The sequence below is a fragment of the Triturus cristatus genome, chromosome 4_1 (assembly GCF_964204655.1).
Source record: "Triturus cristatus chromosome 4_1, aTriCri1.1, whole genome shotgun sequence".
NCBI lineage: Eukaryota > Metazoa > Chordata > Amphibia > Caudata > Salamandridae > Triturus > Triturus cristatus.
Window position 1 is genome coordinate 932480471 of NC_140585.1, and position 24469 is coordinate 932504939.

General features: G+C 46.1%; 1 protein-coding gene across 2 annotated transcripts in view; it reads right to left on the bottom strand.

Moving 5' to 3' along the window:
* The window catches only part of GOLGB1 (golgin B1), a 315045-nt gene that overhangs the window by 225748 nt on the left and 64828 nt on the right, over window positions 1–24469 (bottom strand). For both annotated transcript variants that reach the window (XM_085653794.1, XM_085653791.1), the window contains one exon: window positions 79–252. In XM_085653794.1, the coding sequence (XP_085509920.1) occupies window positions 79–252 (174 nt within the window). The remainder of the gene's footprint in view (window positions 1–78; window positions 253–24469) is intronic.

Here is a 24469-nt window from a genome sequence, read left to right on the forward strand (position 1 = left end):
TTATTTAAAAGGAACATTTGTTTTGTGCAACTTATTTCTGAGTAATGTCATTAAGAACCAAATCCCATTCCCTATTACCTCCTGGGATTCCACAGCAGTAGACACAGGTATGGTGTGTTTGGAACTTTCAACTGCAAGAGGCACTGATGAAGATTTCTTCAGATCTTCAATCTGCTTGTTCAGCGATGCCACCTTTGCCTTGGCCTGCAGTTTCAGCTTTGCCAGTTTAACATCTGCCAGATCGCGTTCTTCCTGAGGAACAACAGCCAACAAGATGAGTTAGAAATGTTTGGCAATTACTCGGAGGTATTTCCATGCTCAATTAGGGGTCTTCATATCCATCCGGGACCCACCGCCCCATCCCAGTTCAAAATGCACAATGCTGCATTGCTGTTCCTTATGTCAGGTAACATCCTCAGCTCAGAGAAAAGAGAGGGTACATTTCTTAGAAAATAAGCAAGAGCACTTTTAAGAAGAACAGTCCGTTTTAGGAAGATAAGGGTACCATTATTTTGTGGAAGACGTTCACTTTTCCCCTTTTTGCAAAAGGGGAAAATATTGAAAGAAAATTAATATCCAAATATTTTCTAACACATGAAAGGAACTGAAGTCCCTGCTTGAAAAATAAGACCTTCTCTCACCCCACTCTGGTTAAAGGGCATTCTGCAAGCCTGCCACTCTAATTGGTACCTGGATACCAGACATGACCAATGTACAATGCTGTAAAATGTAAGCCTTTCCATGTACGACTCTACATTCTAGCCTTCTTCCCCTGGGTACCAAGTCGCAACCATTAAACAAGCTGTACAACTGGGAAATCAATCAACCATGTGTTATTTTTGAATTGCTACTTAAACATGTTGTAAAGCAAGGTAATGTTTACTAAAGGATGGACAGCAGAATTACCCACTGCTTGTGCACATCGCACAGACATTCCGTGATTACAGCCATCATTCGATTGAGGGAATGCTGTATATAAGTCCATTTATACAGCATAGGCGCACAAGTCAAATTATTAATAACAACTCTATGGTTTACAAATCAAAGAAGCCCTACTTATCTACAATCTGAGACCAAGAGACTGCATGGAATTGGCTGTGAACCGTTTCCACTAGCTGCTGGCCAAATTGTGCATGCACCCCAAATTGCATTGTCTGGTGTATTTGGAAAACAAGACCTTATTAGTTATAGAAGATTCAACGTGAATTCGTTTTTTAAATAAAGAAAATCTCCACCAGAGAAATTTCATCAGATCTCTTAATTATATTTTTCTCAGCTTGACGTTTTAAGGCACTTTGAAAGAAGTGTAGCACCAGAGCTGTAGTTGCGGTTATGTTTGGGCTGAAAAGGAATCAAGCCAAGGATCACTCCTCAGGACCAATACACTTGAAAACAGCACTTAAATATATTTTTAAAGAAAATTATTGAATGTATTATGTCATACCATCCAAATGTTTAGTTAGAGAGACCATGACTTTTGACGTTCTCTAATTCTTTCATCTTCATAACACAAGCACAAACTAGAACAAAGGGAAATATTTTGGGCCGAACATGAAGACATTCATTCCCACTGGCTAGTCACCATTAGTTTTAGGAAACTTTGCTTCTAGTAAGTTTGCCCTGGACACTGGACTACAAGTGTGCGCCTAGGATATCGGGTGTAGATGCACAACTTTGTGAGGCTCAAACAAACGCCACCATCTAATTCACTTATCTCAAGTTGTCTTTTCGCACAGGTTATTAGGGGCTCTTAAAATATCACAAAGGAGAGAGACTAGGGAGAACAAGAGCCTTCTCTGACTCCCCTAACATACGGTACAACTCACTACACAGAGAAGCACTACAAACAGTTATTAGTTACAGGGTAATATGATAGTGACAAGGAAACCGTTGTATCTAAAACCCAGAGGTATGGTCAGAAGGAAAAGACATTATTCTTTTAATACTGCCCTCACACACTTTGCAGTGTCATGCTTCATCATTGGGCCGCGTCGAACGCCCCCGTGCAGACCAACACAGAGGGCGGAGCGCAATGTTTTTTAGAATGAAGTATATAGTGGTGAGGTTGCAGGAAGACGGACAGTGTCAACAAAGTGCACAAATAGTGAAAACAAAAACGAGAAGAATTTTTCCCTAAAGAAGGGACCACAAAAGTGCAGACATAAACACTTAAAACTGCCTAAGAAGGGACTGTCTTCAATTTTATTCCTGTCACCTGTGGTAAATATTTCTCCTTTACCGGGACTGAATTTGATACAGGAACATAGTAAAATAGCTCAATAAAATGAGAGGCAGAATCCGTGGTATTAGAGGTTCGGAATGGGCTTTATTCCATTAATTCGATTATAATCGGTTGCTCCCAATGTTCCGTCACCACGAAGGTTCAGGAAGTGAAGCACCCACTTTATTGACAAGAAATGACTTTTATAGTACATACATGACAATGAAGTAAATGCAGTAGGCGTAACAATTGATAAGGAAAATGACGAGTTGTTCTGCGTAACCAGAAATGGGTGTAATAAGGCGAAAAAAGGAACATAATTGGTTGTGATGTCATGTATAGGTGGATCTATAAGATAATACTTGGCATGGATGCGCGCGCAGCAGTCTGACGTGTAATTGACGTGTAACTAGGGGGTGAAGGGGACTTGACATTTAGCTCTACGTGTGGAGACAAGAAGTCTGGGGGGTCAAGTCAACCTAATCCCAAATCATATCTAACATCCTATGTTTAAAGAACTATGTTATCCATAAAAGAAGGACTCTCGGACAGAATCTATTCTATACTGACTGTGCGTGCATGTACAAGTGTCTAAGTGTCTACACTAAATGCGAGGGGGTAGGAATATTCCATGGTAACAAGGCTATGAATTACTTGCATGAGGACAGAGAAGCCGGCCTTTTGCTCGGTAACTGGAAGAATGTTTACTTAAGCTACTAGGCAGGAATGCATCGGCTGAGGGGGAAGCAGATAATTCGAAGGTGAAATACAGTTCTTGGCAGAGAATAGGCTGATGTCAGGCTTCGTGAGCCGCGCAGAGAATGAGACAAAGTTCATGGTCACAGATGCAGGCTCAGACTGGAGCTTTCAGAGGCAGAAGGCAAGAAGAGTTTGATGACAGAATCAGGGCCTACTTGCCTGGACTGTAAAATGGCATAAGTGAACCATATAAAGCCGGTGGCTTTTCATACTTAGGAATGGAATATCCGGCCTATTCATGGCGGATCTGACAGAGGACATGTTGACGGTGGACGCACATGTGTTTGCGTCTTTATAACTGGAACTGGAGGGAACACACAGGTACTTGTGACATGCACATAGAACTGTTGGGGTCCAAGATAGGGGACATAACTGACCAGAAAAATCCATATTTCCACATTCCCTCCTTGTCCCCTACTTGCCCGTTAAGAGATATCAATCTTCATTAATCCATTGATCTGTTCATATAGCATCATTTGTTCTTCTTTCTTCTTCCGTGACGAATGAAATCTTGGTGGTGGAATACACGATGTGGCACACAGACCACAGATCGCTGGTCCACATTGTAGACATAGACAGCAACTGAATAGTAGGAGAAGGCCAATACCTAGGAAGGATAGAACTCTCCATCCCCAGGCTGATATCACATTCCAAAACCAACTGGACCAAGTCCAAGTGCCTGGGTTCTGGTGCATCTGGCTTACAATCTTGTGAAGGCGAGTTATAGCTTTATATACAGATGGCGAATTTTCTGGTATGAATACGCAGCAGCTTGATCCGATGACCCTACAAGCTCCGCCTCTATCAGCCAGGATGACGTCAAGGACAAGACGATTTTGAAGCACAACAATCCGCATAGCAGACTGCTCTTATGTTAAATTGCCTAAGGCGGAAATAGTTTCATTCACTACTGCTTCAAGTGTTCTAGTTAATCTACGTATCAGCTTACTATTGGTAACTGTACCTATATAGGGAAAGATGCCTTTATTGAAATCTACATACTTGTCCCATGCCGTCTCAGTATAATCGACAATTGGGAGATCTCTCCGCTCTCTATTGTGTACTAAATGAATATTTCTATAATAATCAGGAGGAGCTAGGAAAACAGGTGGCAAAAGGAATGCTATGTAGCAGGTACCATCCCAATCTAGAGGTAGACGCATATATGCAGTCTGACCACATATAAAGTAGGAGTGGCGATAAGCTCTGAATGAAGATTTGCCTTGATCACTGAATTCTACTGTAGTAGTGCATTGACTATGGCCCATATGTATGGAACCAACCTTTCTTACACACAATTCACCTTTTGCTGGGAATACTGACATGGTGGGTAAGACTAGCTCAACTTCGGATACGACATTTAGAATCATGAGATTAGGTGTAAAATTACCTAATCCATACACTTCATTTTCTAGATCAGTTCCTGTTCTTTTGGGGCGACCCTCCTTGTCAGGGTAGCAGACTTTGAGTAAAACTAGGTTCAGGTTTCCCCATATCCAATGATCTTGGTAAACTGCTGTGTCTGAGTCTATGGAATTGATTAAACTGAACCATGCTCCACAGGAGCCATTGTGTGTAAATGGGTGTGGAAAGAATGGCAGGACTCCTTCATAATTCTGATAGGGAGGGAGTCGGCCACACACCCAACAATTAGTAGCATTACTAGTCTGATGGGAATGATGTAACATACTAATGAAAGTGTTATTGCGCAGCGCAAGTCTATAGGACAATTCATGCGGGGGTAAGTCACTAAAAGAATGTTCTGCAATAACATTGTGAACATTTCTGGCAATAGGGTAATATATGTGCAACAACATACTGGTAATAATTATTAAAAGACTTAAGGAAAACAAAATTAATAATGTCCCTATACAATGGCTACGCAGTGATTTACAATACGCCTGTCGTTTCATCATTTTTCGCGACTGTTCATGATTCAGGTCTAGAGGATATATGTCAGAGACAGATTCAACCGCTTCACCTAGGAGAGGACTTAAACAATCAAACCGTCTGACGTCCTAGGCCTTAACTTAACTTTGTAAAGTTCGCTTTCAGTTTTTTCCACCAAAGGAAGTTTTGAATCAGTCTGTGAGGGAGTGCAGGGCACAATGTCTATATCCGAGGATTGTCCATGAAATTTTTTGATATGGCTTGAATGAATCCAGCCCTTGCGGCCCTCGATCTTCACGGCTGTTCTTGTGGTCAGCAGAACCAACTTGGGTGTCTTCCACCTGGGCTCCAGCTGAGTCTTTCGGTCGAAATTCCTCACAAAGACGAGATCCCCCGGAACTACGTCATGGGGTTTCACCTCAGTGTTGTCAGGAAAGGCTGCAGCTACCTGTGAACGACAAGATTGTAGTGCAGACATCAAGGAAGCCAAGTAATCTGTCAGCATATTACAGTCAATATCAGTTATTTTGCGTGGTATAGGCGTCCCCCACATATTTGGTGGTCTACCGAAGATCACCTCATACGGGGATAGCCCTGTTCGTGAATGTGCTACCATTCTCATGTAAAAGAGTGCAACGGGTAACGCTACTACCCAGTCGATACCTTTTTCTCTGCATATTTTGGACATTCTGATTTTCAGTATCTGGTTATGTCTTTCTACGAGACCTGCTGCTTCGGGGTGTCGGACACAGTGGAATTTCCACTGATAACCTAACAGAAGTGAAACGTGTTTCATTAATTCGGATGAGAACGGCTGGCCGTTATCTGAGTGAACAACACGTGGTAAACCGTATCGTGGGAAGAATTCTCGAACCAACTGTTTGGCAGTAGTCGGGGCAGTGTAATCTGAAACCGGGTACGCCTCTGTCCAACGGGACAGAGCGCAGACAACTACGAGAACATATTTGAATCCTCGACATCGTTCCATCTGGATATAATCCATCTGTAGGACTTCAAAAGGGTGATCAGGAGGATGAAATCCACCCTGTTCTACGGGAACACTTTTTCCTGGGTTGAACTGGCAACAGATCATACAGGTACGGACCTTTTGTTTGGCTGCTGCTCGTAAATGTTTATTAAACCAAATGTGTTGAATGCTGTCTAGCATAGCTTTTTCTCCTAGATGTGCCGGACTATGTATAGTGTTAATTATAACTTGGACCATTGAATCAGGAAGGAACCATACAGACTTTTCCTTCATCATCCATCCTTGGTCCGTTTGGATCCCTCCTAATTCAGTCCATTTCTTTATTTCGTCTGGTGTAGCATGTGTCTGTATGTCAATTACGTCAAGAGTAGGATCTTTAACTGTCATACAATGTGTCGGCATCGGGACTATTGTCTTTGTCATGTCGGGAGTTTGAGTTTGAGCAGTCTGTTTAGCCGTTCTGTCGGCTAGATCATTGCCTTGGGAAATGATATCAGTAACTTTCGTATGAGCTTTACATTTCATAATTGATATTGCAGTAGGTAGATGTATTGCATCTAATAAGGCATGAATGAGGGGTCCGTGCTGAATGTGGGCACCGTGGGAAGTTAAATAACCTCTCTCTCGCCACAGCACGCCGAAGTCATGTACAACTCCGAATGCATAACGTGAATCAGTGTATATGTTGACTTTTTTATTCGTGGCTTGAATACAGGCTTGTGTCAGAGCGATGAGCTCTGCGGCTTGAGCTGACAAAGTATTTATACGATTAGTTTCAATAACTTCAGTATCTGTTGTGACTGCATAAGCGGCCACTAATTCTCCTGTACTTGTTCTCATACATGAACCATCTACATAAAATGTCAAGTCTGGATCTGACAATGGAACATCGGTCAAGTCTTGTCTGGGTTTAGTCGTTACAGTAATAACTTCAATACAGTCATGGGCTAGTGGGTCTGTTCCGGTTACTGGCAAAAGTGTGGCAGGATTCAATGTGTTACAGCGTCTTATTTCTATATGTGGCTGAAACAATGTAAGTTCATACCCTGTAAGTCGTGCTATGGTCAAGTGTTGTGTTTGTGTTCTATTTATAAGAACCTCTACTGCGTGTGGTACTTGAACTGTCAATGGATGTCCTAACACTATGGCATCGCTTTGTCTGATTGCTAAAGCTGTCGCTGCCACTGATTTCAGACATGCAGGCAAAGCCTGAGCTACGGGATCTAATGTACTAGAAAAATAAGCACATGGTTTGTGTGCTCCTGCTTGATCCTGTGTGAGTACTGACAAAGCAGTACCTTTGCGTTCTGTAACAAAGAGTGTAAACTGTTTTCTGTAACATGGTGTTGCTAAAACAGGTGCTTGACATAAAGTTTTCTTTAGGCTTTCAAAAGCTTGTGTATGTTCTTGAGTCCAAGGGAGAACAGTCGATGTGGCTGCCTCCTGGGTTGTCAACTGAATGAGTGGTTTTGCTAGAAATGCATATTGCGGGATCCACTGTCTACAGTATGAAGTGAGGCCTATGAAAGCCCGCACCTCCTTTTGTGTCTTGGGTATTGGCATGTTAGCTATTAACTGAATGCGGTCTGGTGTAAGCTGCCTTCCCTCCTTGGACAGCGAGTGTCCAAGATAAATAACTCGCTGGACACAGAATTGCAGCTTAGAAGGGGACACCTTGTGCCCTTTTTCGGCTAGAAATTGTAAAACGGTCAGTGATGCTTTTTCACATTCAGGTTCGCTTCTTGCGGTGATCAGCAGATCATCGACATATTGAAGCAAGGCAGTGTTAACTGGCATGTAGATACTGTCAAGTTCTCGTTTCAGTGCTTGGCTATAGATGCTGGGGCTTTCTGTAAATCCTTGAGGTGCGCGTGAGAATTTAAAGCTACGTCCATTTAAACTAAATCCGAACAAATATTGGCTTTCCGGATCTATTGGGACGCTGAAAAAGGCATTCTTGAGATCTATTACAGTGAAGAATGTCGCTTCGGAATCAATAGCTGTCAGTAATGACGAGATATCTGGGACCACAGGGAATTGTGGCACAATGCATTTGTTTAACTCGCGCAGATCAATAACCAATCGATATACTGGCGGGGCCTTCGGATCTGTTCGTTTAAGAATCGGTATTATCGGTGAATTACATATATTGGAGTCTGTTTCCACAACTACTCCTTGGGCAATGAGCTCGTCAATGATTTGTAGTAAAGCCACTACAGCATCTGGTGGTAACTTGTATTGTCGCATTCGTGGTAGCACCACTCCTGCCTTTAATGTGACTCGATATGGTGTAATATTCATGCATCCAACATCAGTAGGGCCTTGTGCCCATAGACGTGTAGGTAAAATCTGTAATCGGGGATCCATGTCTCTAGACACATAGTGACCTTTAAAATCACGTAAAAACAATCTTACTCCTTCCGGAGAACAACATATTATAGCTCCTAGAGCTTTTAACGTTTTTATTCCTAATAGATTTTCTGGACATGATTTAGTAAGCAATAAATCTGTAGTTCGGGTCAAAGGTCCTATCGTAAGTGGCAGACGTTGTGACACTTCATTAACAATAGGTTTTCCTGAAAAACCAAGGGAAATATTCTGTGAGCCTGAGAGGGGTGCCCCTGGAACTTCACTACGTTTTATGGTCGTTCGACTTGCCCCTGTATCGAGTAGAAATTTTCTATCTTGGCCTAATAATTCACTATGTACATAAGGTCCTTCTTGGTCTACTGGGATTTCAATAAGGGGTAAGTCAACTTCCCTCTCTAGGCTTGTTCATGCGTAACGCTGATACTCGGGATATTCATACTGTGCGGTCTGATACATTTGTCGTGTTGTTGTTTGTGTGGCAGCAACAGGCAATGGGGGTGCAGCTGGCACAAACTGTATTGGCTGTTGTGCGGCTGGCATGGCCTGGGCATGCTGCATAGCTCCTTGTTCATTCTGATCTTGTCTGAGTGGCCGTGATCTTTCTTGTGTTTTACCTATGGCGATATTATGTTTTAAAACTGGACAATCGTGCACGTAATGGCCTGGCTTTTTACAATAATTGCATGTCCCTTTTACAGGTCCTGCTGAATCGGAATGTGTCATACCCCTTTTATGCCCTTCAGCTGGAACTGTCTGGGAAACTAACATTTTCATTTTCGTGTCTTTCATGCGTCTGTGTTCATGTTCTTGTTCCTCTCTAATTCTATTGTGATGGTACTGTAACATTTGTAACATTTGTGATGGAGTGTTACCTTGCCAGGTACTCTCGAATTTTAATACTCTATTCTTTACTGGGGGCAGAGCATTTTCTACTAATTTTGTTACAAACAGATGTGGGTATGATTCGCTACTTGCTTTTATGCCACTATTTATACCAAAACATTTTTCAAATCGGGCATAGTAATCACTAGTGTCTTCATCTTGCTTCTGCTTACAGGCTGAAATTGTACCCCAATCTTCCTTTTTCGTAGTTAATAAACGCGGCAGTACCTGTACTAGTAATCCTGGTAATGCCTTAGTTTTGTCCCCAAGCCCTGCTCCTGCAGTTCGGGCCTTTTCTTCAGTTTCTAACACTGACCATTCTATCTTTTGGTCTCCTACCTCCCACTCTTTTTCCTTGAGTTTTTCATAAATGCCAGCAGGCATCAATACCTTTAATATTGTCATAATGTCGGGGTAGGTATACTCTCCCATGAGTAACATGTCTTTAATTTCTCGGTGAAAACCCGCTGGGTCTTTGTCATGACTGGGTACCACTTTCTTCATTTGTAACAATTCTATTTTCGATATGGGCGTATATACAAATACGCGTTTAAACTGATTGTCCTCACCCTTTATTGGGTGCACTTCTCGTAAGGGATTCTGTCTATCTATGTGATACGTAGTTCTTTCCTTGACGGACAATGGAACATGTTCTGAACATACAAAAAGAATATACTGCTTTCTTGATTCTAGAATTTCTTTAATTAATTCAGTACCTGGACCTCTCCATTTATTCATAAGTAATTCAGTCAGTATGTCAGGCAAGGGACCAGGGTCCGAATGCTGACTCCGATATAGTATAATGAGTTGTTGAATCATATAAATCCCAGCTAACCTTTGTTCATCTGGGGTAAGATTCAAAAATGTGCGTACTACTGTATCATCACTATATTTTCCGGGACTGTCCACCCAATGGACAGCTGCCCTGGCTAAATCTTGTTCATCCATAGAATCGAGGAAATGATAACCCCTTCGTTCTCGGAGTAGTTTGTCGGCGGTTTGGAACGAATGCTCGTTAGACCTTATATTAATTATAGGTATTTGAAAATTCCTGTTATTATCTGGACATATCGGATGTATTGAGTCAGTATGATATCTAGTCTGATTCCTATTACAAGATCTTCCTCTACCTACATAGGCTATGGTGTCCGACTGTCCTGTGGGCAGTCCTGACCCTTCTTCCTCGTTTTGTTCGAACTCGTCTACCTCTAATCGCTCTTCGTGTAGGCGTTCTATTTCTTTACGGATCTTTCGGCACATGGCTATTATACAATTTTGTTTATCATGTCTCCCTTCTGATATATTCTGGCTCCATCTTGTAAGAATTTTCATTGCTTCCGGGTCTACCCCCGGTCGGTCTTGATTTCTGATCACACAGTTTATGAGGAAACGTAACAGTTCCCCCTGTATCTCTACTTTCTGGTATTCCATAGCTCTGTAAATACATTCTGGATCTCGCCCTGTTTGGACAAAATGATATATATTATCTAGATGCGCAGTCATTCCTGGTAACTTCGCTAAATACACTGCGGCTCGTCTGATACGCAATGATGCTAGGGTCATTTCGTCCTCCTTTCCAGGCACCGGGTCATATCTACAATCTATAAGAAGTTCCTTAAGCGCACGGGCACTAAGGAGTTTGGGTGTACGTGAATGCGCTGACTCTTGAAAAGTAAGTTTATTTATTCTGGGTGGCGTAGAAAAGATATTGGTAGCTCCTCCCGCGGCCCCATCTGGGGCGTCGGGTGTAAAAGGATTCGTCGAACGTGACACAGCAACTACAGGTGTGGACACAGCCATAGAAGTAGCTGTAGGAGCGGATACAGAAACAGATGTGCTTGCCGGAACTTGTGACTCGATTTGTTGCTGTAGGGATACGGGCACTGGATCTTGGCGTTGAACCTCCCTGGTATGCGGTCTATGTGGGGCGGAATTAGCATACTCGGGAGCTGCGTCATCTAAATATGAGGAAAGAAAAACATCTTCTGCGGTTCTAGGATGCCCCTTAGGATGTACCTTTATTGGGAACAATGGGGTTGGCAAGTCTTTTGGTGTTTCTGGAGTAGCCTTAGGTAATCCTTCGGCCAGAAGGGGATACATACCATTCATAAGGGCATTTCTTTGTCTGTCTACTTGTTCTGATTTCACTCGGATACCTTCCTCAATTAATAGATTCTCTCGAACTTTATTGGAATTCTCTTTACTCTTCTCTTCCTGTCTACGTGCTTTTTCTGTTCGTCTATGTGATTCTTTACGCCATAATTCAACGGCGTCTTTCTGTGACTGTCTGACTTTCCTTTTCCATAACTCTTCCTCGACTTTCATGATGCACTCTGCATCCCAGGTCCCCGCTGTGGGCCACCTCTGACTTTCTGGTAATCCCTTGGTATAGTCTACCCATAAATCAAGAAATAATATAGCGTCTAAGCCATGTTTGTGATACATAAAGTGCCCTGGAGTGTCCCTAGGAGGAATAGGGACGGCTTCTTCGAGAACCCCTTTTCTGGTAGTGATCTGTCTTAATTTCGAAAAGAGCGGCATATTGAGAACTGACCTTATACTTGATTTTGACCTGATACTTGAATTTGAACAGACTTAATACAATAAACACGATAATGAACAGTCATTCATACCACGATATACAGAACATACTTAAACACTTTAAACATTAAACATTAAACCTTTAACTGAAACAACAATGATGATCGTCTGCATAACTAATCACCAAGCTTAATTCTCGACAATAACTAGACAATAACTAGACACTTCGGAATACTTCGGAATACTTGATATACTGCTAAACAGTACAGATACACTGCTAAAACAGTGCAGACCGGATTTGTGTACCCAAACCCGTCTTGACCGGCACAACCTATGTGCACGTCAGAAATGCCTCCCCAGCAATGGTACTCACCGGGTAGCTTCGGAAACGGAAGGCCTCAGTAACTTGAACTTGAACCGGACTGGACTCGACTCGACTCGACTCGTCGGACACTGGGCTTGACTTCGGACTGGTGGGTCTCTGTATACCTCGGATCTTGCTCTCTCAGCTAGGCTCTGGTCGGGATACTTCGCACTTCTCACCGCCTCGTCTGGGTGTTGATCGCAGTCTCAGTCGCCCCCGCTTGACCGGAGGGAGATACAGGAAATCCTGCTGGTACGCGTTATTGTCCGTCCAGCTGTGGCAGGAGACCGGGCCTGCAACGCACCGCCGGCGCGTGAGATGAGAAAGTGTCCCTGTTCGGGCGCCATCATGTGGTAAATATTTCTCCTTTACCGGGACTGAATTTGATACAGGAACATAGTAAAATAGCTCAATAAAATGAGAGGCAGAATCCGTGGTATTAGAGGTTCGGAATGGGCTTTATTCCATTAATTCGATTATAATCGGTTGCTCCCAATGTTCCGTCACCACGAAGGTTCAGGAAGTGAAGCACCCACTTTATTGACAAGAAATGACTTTTATAGTACATACATGACAATGAAGTAAATGCAGTAGGCGTAACAATTGATAAGGAAAATGACGAGTTGTTCTGCGTAACCAGAAATGGGTGTAATAAGGCGAAAAAAGGAACATAATTGGTTGTGATGTCATGTATAGGTGGATCTATAAGATAATACTTGGCATGGATGCGCGCGCAGCAGTCTGACGTGTAATTGACGTGTAACTAGGGGGTGAAGGGGACTTGACATTTAGCTCTACGTGTGGAGACAAGAAGTCTGGGGGGTCAAGTCAACCTAATCCCAAATCATATCTAACATCCTATGTTTAAAGAACTATGTTATCCATAAAAGAAGGACTCTCGGACAGAATCTATTCTATACTGACTGTGCGTGCATGTACAAGCGTCTAAGTGTCTACACTAAATGCGAGGGGGTAGGAATATTCCATGGTAACAAGGCTATGAATTACTTGCATGAGGACAGAGAAGCCGGCCTTTTGCTCGGTAACTGGAAGAATGTTTACTTAAGCTACTAGGCAGGAATGCATCGGCTGAGGGGGAAGCAGATAATTCGAAGGTGAAATACAGTTCTTGGCAGAGAATAGGCTGATGTCAGGCTTCGTGAGCCGCGCAGAGAATGAGACAAAGTTCATGGTCACAGATGCAGGCTCAGACTGGAGCTTTCAGAGGCAGAAGGCAAGAAGAGTTTGATGACAGAATCAGGGCCTACTTGCCTGGACTGTAAAATGGCATAAGTGAACCATATAAAGCCGGTGGCTTTTCATACTTAGGAATGGAATATCCGGCCTATTCATGGCGGATCTGACAGAGGACATGTTGACGGTGGACGCACATGTGTTTGCGTCTTTATAACTGGAACTGGAGGGAACACACAGGTACTTGTGACATGCACATAGAACTGTTGGGGTCCAAGATAGGGGACATAACTGACCAGAAAAATCCATATTTCCACACACCCCCTGGCAGGATTACAAATAATTTATCGGGCTAGTTAGGGGAGGTAAAGACCCCTAGATCCCTGCTGCGTTGACCAACATGTTTCTGCCACCATCAATCGCTCATGTGAGTCGTACTGGCATTCATCAGGGTGTTGGTCCCTTTATTCTCTGGTCTACCCCCTATTTGGGGATTCTTTACCCTCTATCGACAAACAGCCAATACTGCTTAAGTCCTGTACTCTGGAAAGATTTTCGAGAGCGAACAAGTTTAAGGGTTTATTGGAAATTCTCCAAACCCGGGACCATTGAGGGACCGTGGTCCTATTGTCACACTTACTCCAAGGACTCACGGCACTGATAATCCTCACATCGGTCCTCCGTCGTTAGGGGCTCTTCCCTGGTATCTCAACATCGGATCCTAAACATACCTATTCATATGTTTTGGTAAAGATGTAGAAGAAAACTAACAAATCATTCAATTACTACTTTAATATTAATTATAACTTAATCTATTAAACACTTAAAAAGTTTTTTTTAAGTTTAAATCATAAATCAGTTATTCACAGTTTACAGGTGTACATTTTCAGCACTTACTAGGCACATCTAATTTTAGCCAATACAAATGTTTGGGGCAAAACCTCAAAGAATCCTCTTTTAATGCTGGTCACTTACCGATTTTTTCGCCACAATATGGACTTATTTGCCTATTGTGGAATGGAAGTACATCAGTGATATGGTCACTTGGCTTTTGGTATTATCTACCAAATTATAAGGATAGATTCAGCCATCTGAAAGCTTACTCTGATGGACGGTTTTTAAATTTATGCTCGTCCATTCTAAATATATCTTGGAAGTTCGTTTGCACCAATGCAAAGATATAAGGTTGTCTAGTTTTCTAGACAGAACTTCTCGACGCTCAATGGAACCTTTTGTCCTGATGATGACCGTGTAGTTATACAGTGGTCGAAACACCGTAGACGCTTATGTGGCCATAAAACTAACGAAGGACACATCAATTCTGTTTATGTTGTTCCCTCTTTTGTAACGTGTATTGTTTCGTTGGCCACCTGTCTGGTTTGTAATATTTATTGTTTGTATACCAGCACACTGTATTGAGCGTAATTGTCTTAACTGTTGTCATAATTTTGTATAAATGATCTTTTGCATATGGGTATATTTCTCCTTTTTCTTTATTTCTTTTATATCTTAATTGCTTTGTCTGCCAATTTGATTTGTGTATATATATATATATATTGTGTACTTTCAAGCAAATTGCTTCTTGAACCATTGTCAGGATTATACACTGACTGCCCCAGGTTCAGGTGTTTTGGGCTGCCCCTGTGGTTGCTAATAATGGTCACAACAAAACAACATGTTTCAAATCAATCTTATGCAGCACTATGAAGTTATAAATAAGTTATCTTCTCTGGATATTTGTGTCATTGCATCAATATTATTTTTAAAGTTAATTCACCAATGCACAATTTATAAACAACATACATACTATTGGCACAATTAAAACAGTCGCACAACTTTGAAATCAAAACTCAGTAACTGCCCGATACAGGGTCCTTCAAACTTTGTATTCTTGGACAATTAAACAAATCATGAGAAAATCTAGAACAGCTGAAAATCGCAAATGCTCACCTTAAAGAGATTTAAGATTCTATTGATTAACATTTGGGGGTGCTAGGCAAATGGCAGTCAGGGAGAAGAGGCAATTGTTCTAGGAGATATTTCATTATGGACTCGTCATTCAACTGTTTATAAGTTGCCCCTGCAGCTGTATCTGGGTGGGTCTGGCTCAGCGCAAGCCATGTAAGCATATAAACTGCTAACGCCTTTGACATCACTCCCCGAGCTCCAACTCTAACCTCAATGCTTCCAGAGAAACCCTATAAAAGGCAAAAAGACACTTTTTTCCAGAGCAAGCCTTCCGCTGCATTGTATTTGCCCATTTCAATCATTTCAAAATAGCCCAAACCTTAGAGTAAGATGCACAAGATTTTTAACTTGTGATTATTTGAACAGGTTTATTGACTTATTATTGCTTGTACTTACAAAAACAAATGTTAGCCTGTTGCCCACTGAAGGGGCACGAGATCTAATTTTCACTATCAGAACCGCGCTTCAGATTCCGTGACAATAGAATGCCAAGATAAAATCCCTCCTGTGCTCTTTCCATAGGTTACCTTAATGAAACACCAAACAATTTTTACACCTTTGAACATTTATTCTTGTTTATATTTATACTAAGAAAATTCTGCTCTCAATGTTCAATTGTATTAAGACTCCTCTGCAGCCCAGCTGACGCTGAATCCAGCAGGCCAGGTCTTCCATGCACATTAATATTTGCCAGTCCTAGATACTTAGCCCTGGCCAAAACATTTGGAGAAGAACAGTGGTTCCATTACAAACCCTGCCTTAAACCATCCTCAGTGCACATTATAATTGCAAGCTCCTGCTCAGACCCAGAATGAATTTCTTTTATTATCCTAACCTAACAGACTAACCGGTACACGACACATGCTCAATTGTTTGTTTCCTGCTTAAACGCATTTGTGGAAACTTAGGCCTGATAATAAAACTTTGTCTATGCAGCTTAATTGGGATTATAACCCTCTTTTCATCAGGCCAGGCGTGTAAAGGTAGCAGAATGTTTCCACAAAAGAGCTTGTTGCAGTTATCAAGAAAGGCAATCAACTTATAGTTTCTTGGCTAGTGCCTAAACCTTTCTTATGCAGTTGCACTAGGACTCATCTCTTGCAAGATTCCAGTACTGTTTGCCTAAGAATACATTAATTGAACTGTGGCCGCTGTGCAAAAGCCCACTTCTGGACATTTATATGGATATTGATAAAGGTACTCCACTGGGCTTTGTGCTGGCGAATTGTGAAAATTATTAATATGCCCTCTAATGCCTTACTATTTTAATTTTAACTTCATTCTTTGTATTTCCGTCCTACGAATCTTGAGCCAATGAACCTCACCTTCACTAGTGTTGGCATTTATCATCATTGGCAACAGGTTCAAGCTCTTACGATTATCTTGGATAAAAAGACTCATCTACTTCAGTTTGGTACTAAAGACCTTTTTTTTTTTCTGGATGATATAAATCTGCATACTTTGAAGTAATGTCTATTGCCATTTTCACACTTTCCAGAGCTTTAATTATCAATTTTTGGTGGTTATCCGCTTTAACTGTGATTTGGCAAGCACAAAAACCCCAATGGTTTCAAAAACTAGCAGGCATATCGGTTAGTAAACCTTAATGTGAACGGTTACGTGAGGGCAGGTTTTACAAAATTCATAACTCATGATCATGTGGGTCTCGCCTCTCCTCATGCAATTACTTAATTGTATATGAAGAGGTCAACCCCACATGTGTAGGAATACCTGGAATGACACTTTACAAAAAACTGTTTAGAATGCAACTACGTGACTTTTACCGGAAATTAGCCAGCATTCTTCCCACGCGATTAGTAGTTTTGCATTGGATCACTGTGTGGGGAATCTGCCAATAAAATATCTGAACTTTAGCAGCCATCACCCTAGATATTGCTCTTGAGATTCTGGGATTTTGATCCCCAACTAGAATCATATCATGGTAAGTTTGTTTTGCACATATTTTGTCAACTAACTCCTTAAATAGTTATCATCTGTTACTATGTAAGAAACTGAGGACTGATGTACAAAACTATTTTGTAGCCACAATGCCTCTCCGTTGCAAATCACAGGCTTTATAACCAAAACGCCTTTCCAACTAGCTAAGCAACTTTTGCAACCGATTTCAAATTGCAAATAAGAGGTGCAGTAATTGGAGGCGTTAACCTCATCTTTCTAATTTGAAATGCTATGTATCAGTGCTTTGTGACTACAACTTTCATCACAAACCAATGATCAGTTACCAGCCCTAGAGTTGGGGTGATTACTAATTTGTAAAGGGAAAGTTGACCCTTACGACAGCTTACCCCTTGCGAATTGATCCGGGTGACCAGGGTTGAAGTAGACACTGCAAGCTCTCTCACTCCAATTAGTTCCAAATGACCATTTAAGAAAAAATAAAAAAAAACACCTAATGGGCTTTAAAGAATTAGAGGTATCAAGGTCTTCAGTCCCTCAAATGTCTTCAACTATGCATTCATATGCATTTGCAGGGAGTTACAGAATCCCTTCTCCCGAGAGTCCATTTTGCGATGTCACTGATTAGTAGGACTGGGCGGAATTGGCGTAAGGCCTCTACGCGGAATTATGGAAAAAATGTGTGGAAAACGAGCGCACGTCCTGAGGGTTCGTGTGCCCGGGACAGGAGTCCCTCGTGCCCAGGCAGGCTCCCCGATCTCCCCGGCCTGGCTGAGTTGAGAAGCAGGGACCAGCACGGGGGCCTGGGTTTCGGTCAGGGCATGGGGAGTGGGAGCCCCATGCCTGCGGCGTGGGAGCCCCCGTCCTGCGGCCTGCCAAGTGTCCATCTGCCCGGGACAAGGGTCCCTGGTGCAGAGCCCGGCAAGGGCAGGCGGGAGCCCTACTGCTTTGGCTCGGATCGGGCGGGCAGATGGGAGTCCTTTTGGTCCAGGCCATCTGGTCACACCTTTCCCCTCGGCCAACTGGTTCCACGCAATGCTTTCCAAAGGGGCGACCAGATGGCTGGGCTACCCTGAAAGTCCCGATGGGGGCTAATTTGCCTCCCGGATCTCAGCCAGGGCTCCAGGAGGGCGGGCACGTTTGCGCCCAGGGCCCCCTGAGTCTCGCGGTGCGCACGGGTTCCCAGAAAGAGGGATAGCTTTCCTCCGGATTACTAGGGGCAGGGTATGCTAGAACACCCCTCCCGGGTTGGCGGTTCTCTGCCGGAGACCAGATGGGCTATGCCCGGACAAACACCTCCCTCCTCTGGCCCACTGCATGACAAAGTGCCCGGGATGGGCTCCAAGGGTCCGGGCAGTGCTCCCCCGGACGTCGGGGCCCGGGAGCTCCGGTGGTCCTCCCCGTGCCAGAGGCCGAGTTCACGAGCCCCGGGAAGCGGTGCCCGCGAGCCCTGCGTGGTGCAGGCGGAAGCCCAACGGCGAAGGCTCGGTGCAGGCACATGGGAGTCCTTTCGGTCCCGGCCATCTGGTCGCACCTTTCCCCTCGGCCACCTGGTCGCACTCAATGCTTTCCAATAGGGCGACCAGATGGCCCGGCTGCCCTGGAAGTCCCGATGGGGGCTCATTTGCCTGCCCGATCCCAGCCAGGGCTCCAGGAGGTCGGGCTCATCCGGGCCTAGGGTCCCCAGAGTCTCGAGGTGCGCACGGGTTCCCAGAAAGAGGGGTAACTTTCCTCCAGATTACTAGGGGCAGGGTACGCCGAAACACCCCTCCCGGGCAGGCGGTTCTCTGCCGGGGACCAGATGGGCTATGCCCGGACAACACCTCCCCTCCGTCCGGGGGCTCCCTCCTCCAGTCTGCGGCGTGTCAAAGTGCCCGGGATGGGCTCGATGGGTCCCGGGCAGTCCTCCCCAGGGCGCCCAAGAGCTCCGACGATCCTTCCTATGCCTGAACACCAGCCGGGGTCCCCAGAGCCTCCGGGAAGCAAAGCCCCCGAGCCCTGTGTGGGCAGGCGGGAGCCCAACTGCGAAGGCTCGGGCAGGCAGATGGGAGTCCTTTCAGTCCCGGCCATCTGGTCGTGCCTTTTCCCTCGGCCATCTGGTCATACGCAATGCTTTCAAATGAGGCGACCAGATGGCCGGGCTGCCCTGGAAGTCCCGATGAGGGCTCATTTGCCTCCCGGATACCAGAAAGGGCTCCAGGAGGTCAGGCACATTCGTGCCCAGGGTCCCCGGAGTCTCGCGTTGTGCACGGGCTCCCAGAAATAGGGGTAGCTTTCCTCTGGATTAGTAGGGGCAGGGTATGCCGGAACACCCCTCCCGGGCTGGCGGTTCTTTGCCGGGGACCAGATGGGCTATGCCTAGACCACATCTCTCCTCCGTCCGGGGGCTCCTTCCTCCGGCCCGCAGCGTGGCAAAGTGCCCAGGACGGGCTCCATGGATCCCGGGTAGTCCTCCCTCGGGCGTTCGGGCCAGAGAGCTCCAGCGGTCCTCCCCGTGCCTGAAGCCCAGCCAGGTTCCCCGAGCCCCCGGGAAGCGGAGCCCCCGAGCCCTGCGTGGGCAGGCGGGAGCCCAACCGCGAAGGCTCGGTCAGGCAGATGGGAGTCCTTTCGATCCCGGCCATGTGGTCGCACCTTTCCCCTCGGCCATCTGGTCGCACTCAATGCTTTCCAATGGGACGACCAGATGGCCAGGCTGCCCTGGAAGTCCCGATGGGGGCTGATTTGCATGCCCGATCCCAGCCGGTGCTCCAGGAGGGCGGGCGCATCCGCGCCTAGGGTCCCCTGAGACTCGCGGTGCGCAGGGGTTCCCAGAAAGAGGGATAGCTTTCCTCCGGATTAGTAGGGGCAGGGTATGCCGGAACACCCCTCCCGGGCTGGCGGTTCTTTGCCGGGGACCAGATGGGCTATGCCTAGACAACATCTCTCCTCCGTCCGGGGGCTCCTTCCTCCGACCCGCGACGTGCTAAAGTGCTCAGGACGGGCTCCATGGGTCCCGGGCAGTCCTCCCTCGGGCGTTCGGGCCCGAGAGCTCCGGAGGTCCCCCCCCCGTGCCTGAGGCCCAGCCGGGGTCCCCGAGGGGACGCGGAGCCCCCTAGCCTTGCGTGGGCAGGCGGGAGCCATACCGCAAAGGCTCGGGCGGGCAGATGGGAGTCCTTTCGGCCCGGCCATCTGTTCGCATGCAATGCTTTCCAATGGGGCGACCAGATGGCCGGGCTGACCTGGAAGTCCCGATGAGGGCTCGTTTGCCTCCTGTATCCCAGCCAGGGCTTCAGGAGGCCGGGCGCATCCGGGCCTATGGTCCCCTGAGTCTCGCAGTGCACACGGGTTCCCAGAAAGAGGGGTAGCTTTCCTCCGGATTAGTAGGGGCAGGGTACTCCGGAACACCTCTTGGCCTAATGGTCCTCAGCCGGCAGCTGGATGTGCCAGGACGCCGCACCAGCCTGGCGTCCGTCCCCAGGCCTGCCGCGTGGCAGGTTGTCGCGGATAGGGTCCTGTGGGCACGGGGAGCCTCCCCCTGCTTGGCTGGGTTCAGGGGCTCCCAGGGAGCCCGGGGAAGACAGCATCCTCACCCCGGGCTCTGTCCTCTGTCCTGCTGCATGGCAGGGTGCCCGGGATGGGGTTCCGCGGGGGCTTCCGCTGCGCCTTTGGGCCTGGGTGCCGTGGCTGGATCCAGGGGCCAGCCGGCCCCTGGGTCGGATGCTCCGGCCCTGGTCTCCGTCCCCCCGCTCTGCCAAAGGCCCCGGGACGGGTTTCAGTTGTGCCCAGGGAGCCTCCCCTTGCTTGGCTGGGTTCAGGAGCTCCAACTGGGGTCCCTTAGGGCGCCGAGGAGGGCGGCCTCCCCACCCCGGGCTCCGTCCTTGGTCCTGCTGCGTGGCAGGGTGCCCGGGATGGTGTCCGGAGGGCCCGGGGGGGGGCTTCCCCTGCGCCTCTGGGCCTGGGAGCCTCGGCTAGGTCCAGGGGCCCCGTCGGGCCCCGGGTTGGGTGCTCCGGCCCTGGGCCCCGTCCCCCGGGCTCCTGCTCCACCAAGGGCCCAGGACAGGGTCCGTTGGTCCTGTGCAGGCCTCCCCTGCTTGTCAAGGTGTTCGCGGGCCCCGGGTCGGAGGGCCGGTCAGGTCCCCCTCGCAGCCTCCATGGCTGGGGCCCAGCTGGGGCCCTGGGCCTCTAGTCCCCCATGCCCCGGCGCCCGCTCACTCTTTCGTTGGGGCACAGAGCGACCAGATGGCTTCCCTTTTGAGCCCGGCCATCTGGTCTCACCTTTCCCCTCAGCCATCTGGTCGCACCTATCCTCTCGGCCATCTGGTCGCATGCAATGCTTTCCAATGGGGCGACCAGATGGCCAGGCTTGCCTGGAAGTCCTGATGAGGGCTCATTTGCCTCCCCGATCCCAGCGAGGGCTCCAGGAGGTCGGGTACATTCGCGCCTTGGGTCCCCTCTGTCACCTCGGGTGCACAGATTACAAGAAAGGGGGGTAATTTTCCCCCAGATTAGTAGGGAGAGGGTCAGTCAGACCTCTGAGGAAATATGAATTTTGTGATCAGTTATGTCCCCTATCGTAGACCCCAACGGCTCCATGTGCATGCTATAAGTACATGTATGTTCCCTCCTGCTCCAGTTTTGAAGACGCAAATATATGTGTGTCCACCGTCAACATGTCCTCTTTCAGATCCGCCATGAATGGGTCAGATATTCCATTCCTAAGTATGAAAGGCCACCGACTTTATATGGTTCACTTTCCACATTTTACAGATTCAGGCGAGTAGGCCCGAATTCTGTCATCAAGCCTTTTCCTGCCTTCTGCCTCTGAAAGCTCCAGTCTGAGCCCGCATCTGTGACCATGAACTTTGTCTTACTCCCTGCGCGGCTAACGGTGCCTGATCCAGCCTGTCGCATGCCAAAAACTGTATTTCACCTTCGAGATTATCTCCTTCGCTCTTCATCCGATGTATTCCTGTCTAGTAGTTTAGGTAAACATCCTTCCAGCTCCCGTGCAAAGGGCCAGGCCTCGCTGCCCTCATGCAAATAACTCATAGCCCCGTTACCATGGAATATTCCTACCCCCTCGCATCTAGTGTAGACACTTAGACGCTTGTACACGCACTAACAGTCAGTATAGTCAGTATAGAATAAAATTCTATCCTAAGAGACCTTTCCTTTTGGATAACACAGTTCTTTAAACATAGGATATTAGATATGATTTGGAATTAGGTTGACATAACCCCAGACTTCTGTCTCCACATGTAGAGCTAAATGTCAAGTCCCCTTCACCCTCTAGTTGCACGTCAATCACACGTCATGCGGCTGCGTGCGCATCCTTGCCAAGCATTTCTGCTGACATTACAGGATTCTTTTATGGATCCACCCACTTGTAATATCATGTTTAGTGACGTTTATTAAATTACGCCCTTTATTAGCTACGTATGCACCTTTTATCAGCTGTTACGCCTCTTGCATCTGCTTTACTGTAATGTATTTTCTATAAAACTGCCTATCTGTCAATAATATATGCTCCCTTCCTTCCTGAACTTTTGTGGTGATGGAACAGAAGGCCCACAATTCGAATTGTCTTCCTTTGGATAGGAATAAAGCCTTTTAAAACCTCTAATACCACGGATTCTGCCTCTTATATTTACTGAGTTATTCTTGATAGATTTTACCGCATAAAAAATAGTACCGGTAACGAAATATTTACCACATAAATTGGCGCCCGAATAGGGACACTTTCTCATCTCACGCGCCGGCGGTGCGTTGCAGGCCCGGTCTCCTGCCACAGCTGAACGGACAACAAAAACGCGTATCTACAGGATTTCCTGTGTCTCCTTCCGGCCAAGCGGGGACGACTGAGGCTGCGATCAACACCCAGACGAGGCGGTGAGAAGTGCGAAGTATCCCGACCAGAGCCTAGCTGAGAGAGCAAGATCCGAGGTATACAGAGACCCGCCAGGTTCCGAAGTTCCGAGTCCAGTCGAGTCGAATCCAGTCCGGTCCAGTTTCAAGTTCCGTTCCGAGGCCTTCCGTTCCGAGCTACCCGGTGAGTACCATTACCGGGTAGGCATTTAACGTGCACATAGTCTGTGCCGGTCAAGACGGGTTTGGGTACACAAATCCGGTCTGCACTGTTCTAGCAGTGTATCTGTACTGTTTAGCAGTATATATAGTATGTCGAGCATATAAATAAATATTATCTAGTGTCAGTATTATGTCAGTAACCAGTTTTCCATTAGTTATTATTGTTCGTAAAACTGTTAAACGTTAAATGTTTTAAATACGTTCTATATATTGTGGTGTGAATGACTGTTCATTTTTGTGTTTTTTTGTATAAAGTGTGTTCTAGTAATAAGGTCTGAAAATGCCGCTCTTTTCGAAACTAAGACAGATCAAAACTAGAAAAGGTGTACTCGAAGAAGCCGTTCCCATCCCACCGAGGGACACTCCAGGGTACTTTATGTATCATAAGCATGGCCTAGATGCCGTATTATTTCTTGATTTATGGGTGGACTACACCAAAGAATTACCAGAGAGTCAGAGATGGCCTGCAGCGGGGACCTGGGATGCAGATTGCATCATGAGAGTAGAAGAAGAATTATGGAAAAAGAAAGCCAGACAGTCACAGAAAGATGCCATTGAATTATGGCGTAAAGAATCATATAGACGTACAGAAAAAGCACTTAGACAGGAAGATAAGAGTAAGGAGAATTCAAATAAAGTCCGAGAAAATCTATTACTTGAGGAAGGTACTCGAGTAAACTCAGAACAAGTAGATAGACAAAGAAACGCCCTTATGAATGGTATGTATCCACTTCTGGCCGAAGGGTTACCTAAGGCTACTCCAGAAATACCAAAAGACTTGCCAACCCCATTGTTTCCGATAAAAGCACATCCCAAGGGGCATCCCAGAACCGCAGAAGATGTTTTCCTTTCCCGCTATTTAGATGACGCAGCTCCCGAGTATGCTAATACCGCAGCACATAGACCGCTTGCCGATGATGCTCATCGCCAAGAACATTCGTCTGTACCTCCGCAACAACACGCTTCGACACACATTCAGACAAGCACATCTGTTTCTACAGCTTTTCCCGCAACGACGGTTGCTGTCTCACCCTCAACAAATCCTTTCACGTCCAGCACCCCAGACGGTGCTACAGGAGGTACGACAGACATTTTTTCTACGCCACCTAGAGGAAATAAATTTTCCCTTAGAGAATTAGCACACCAACGTACGCCCAAACTAGCCACTCCCGACATGCTTAAGGAACTTCTAGTAGATTGTAGATATGATCCTGTGCCCGGTAAACGGGACGAAATGCTACTGTCATCATTACGTATTAGACGAGCTGCAATATATTTAACGAAGTTACCAGGAATGAATACACATTTA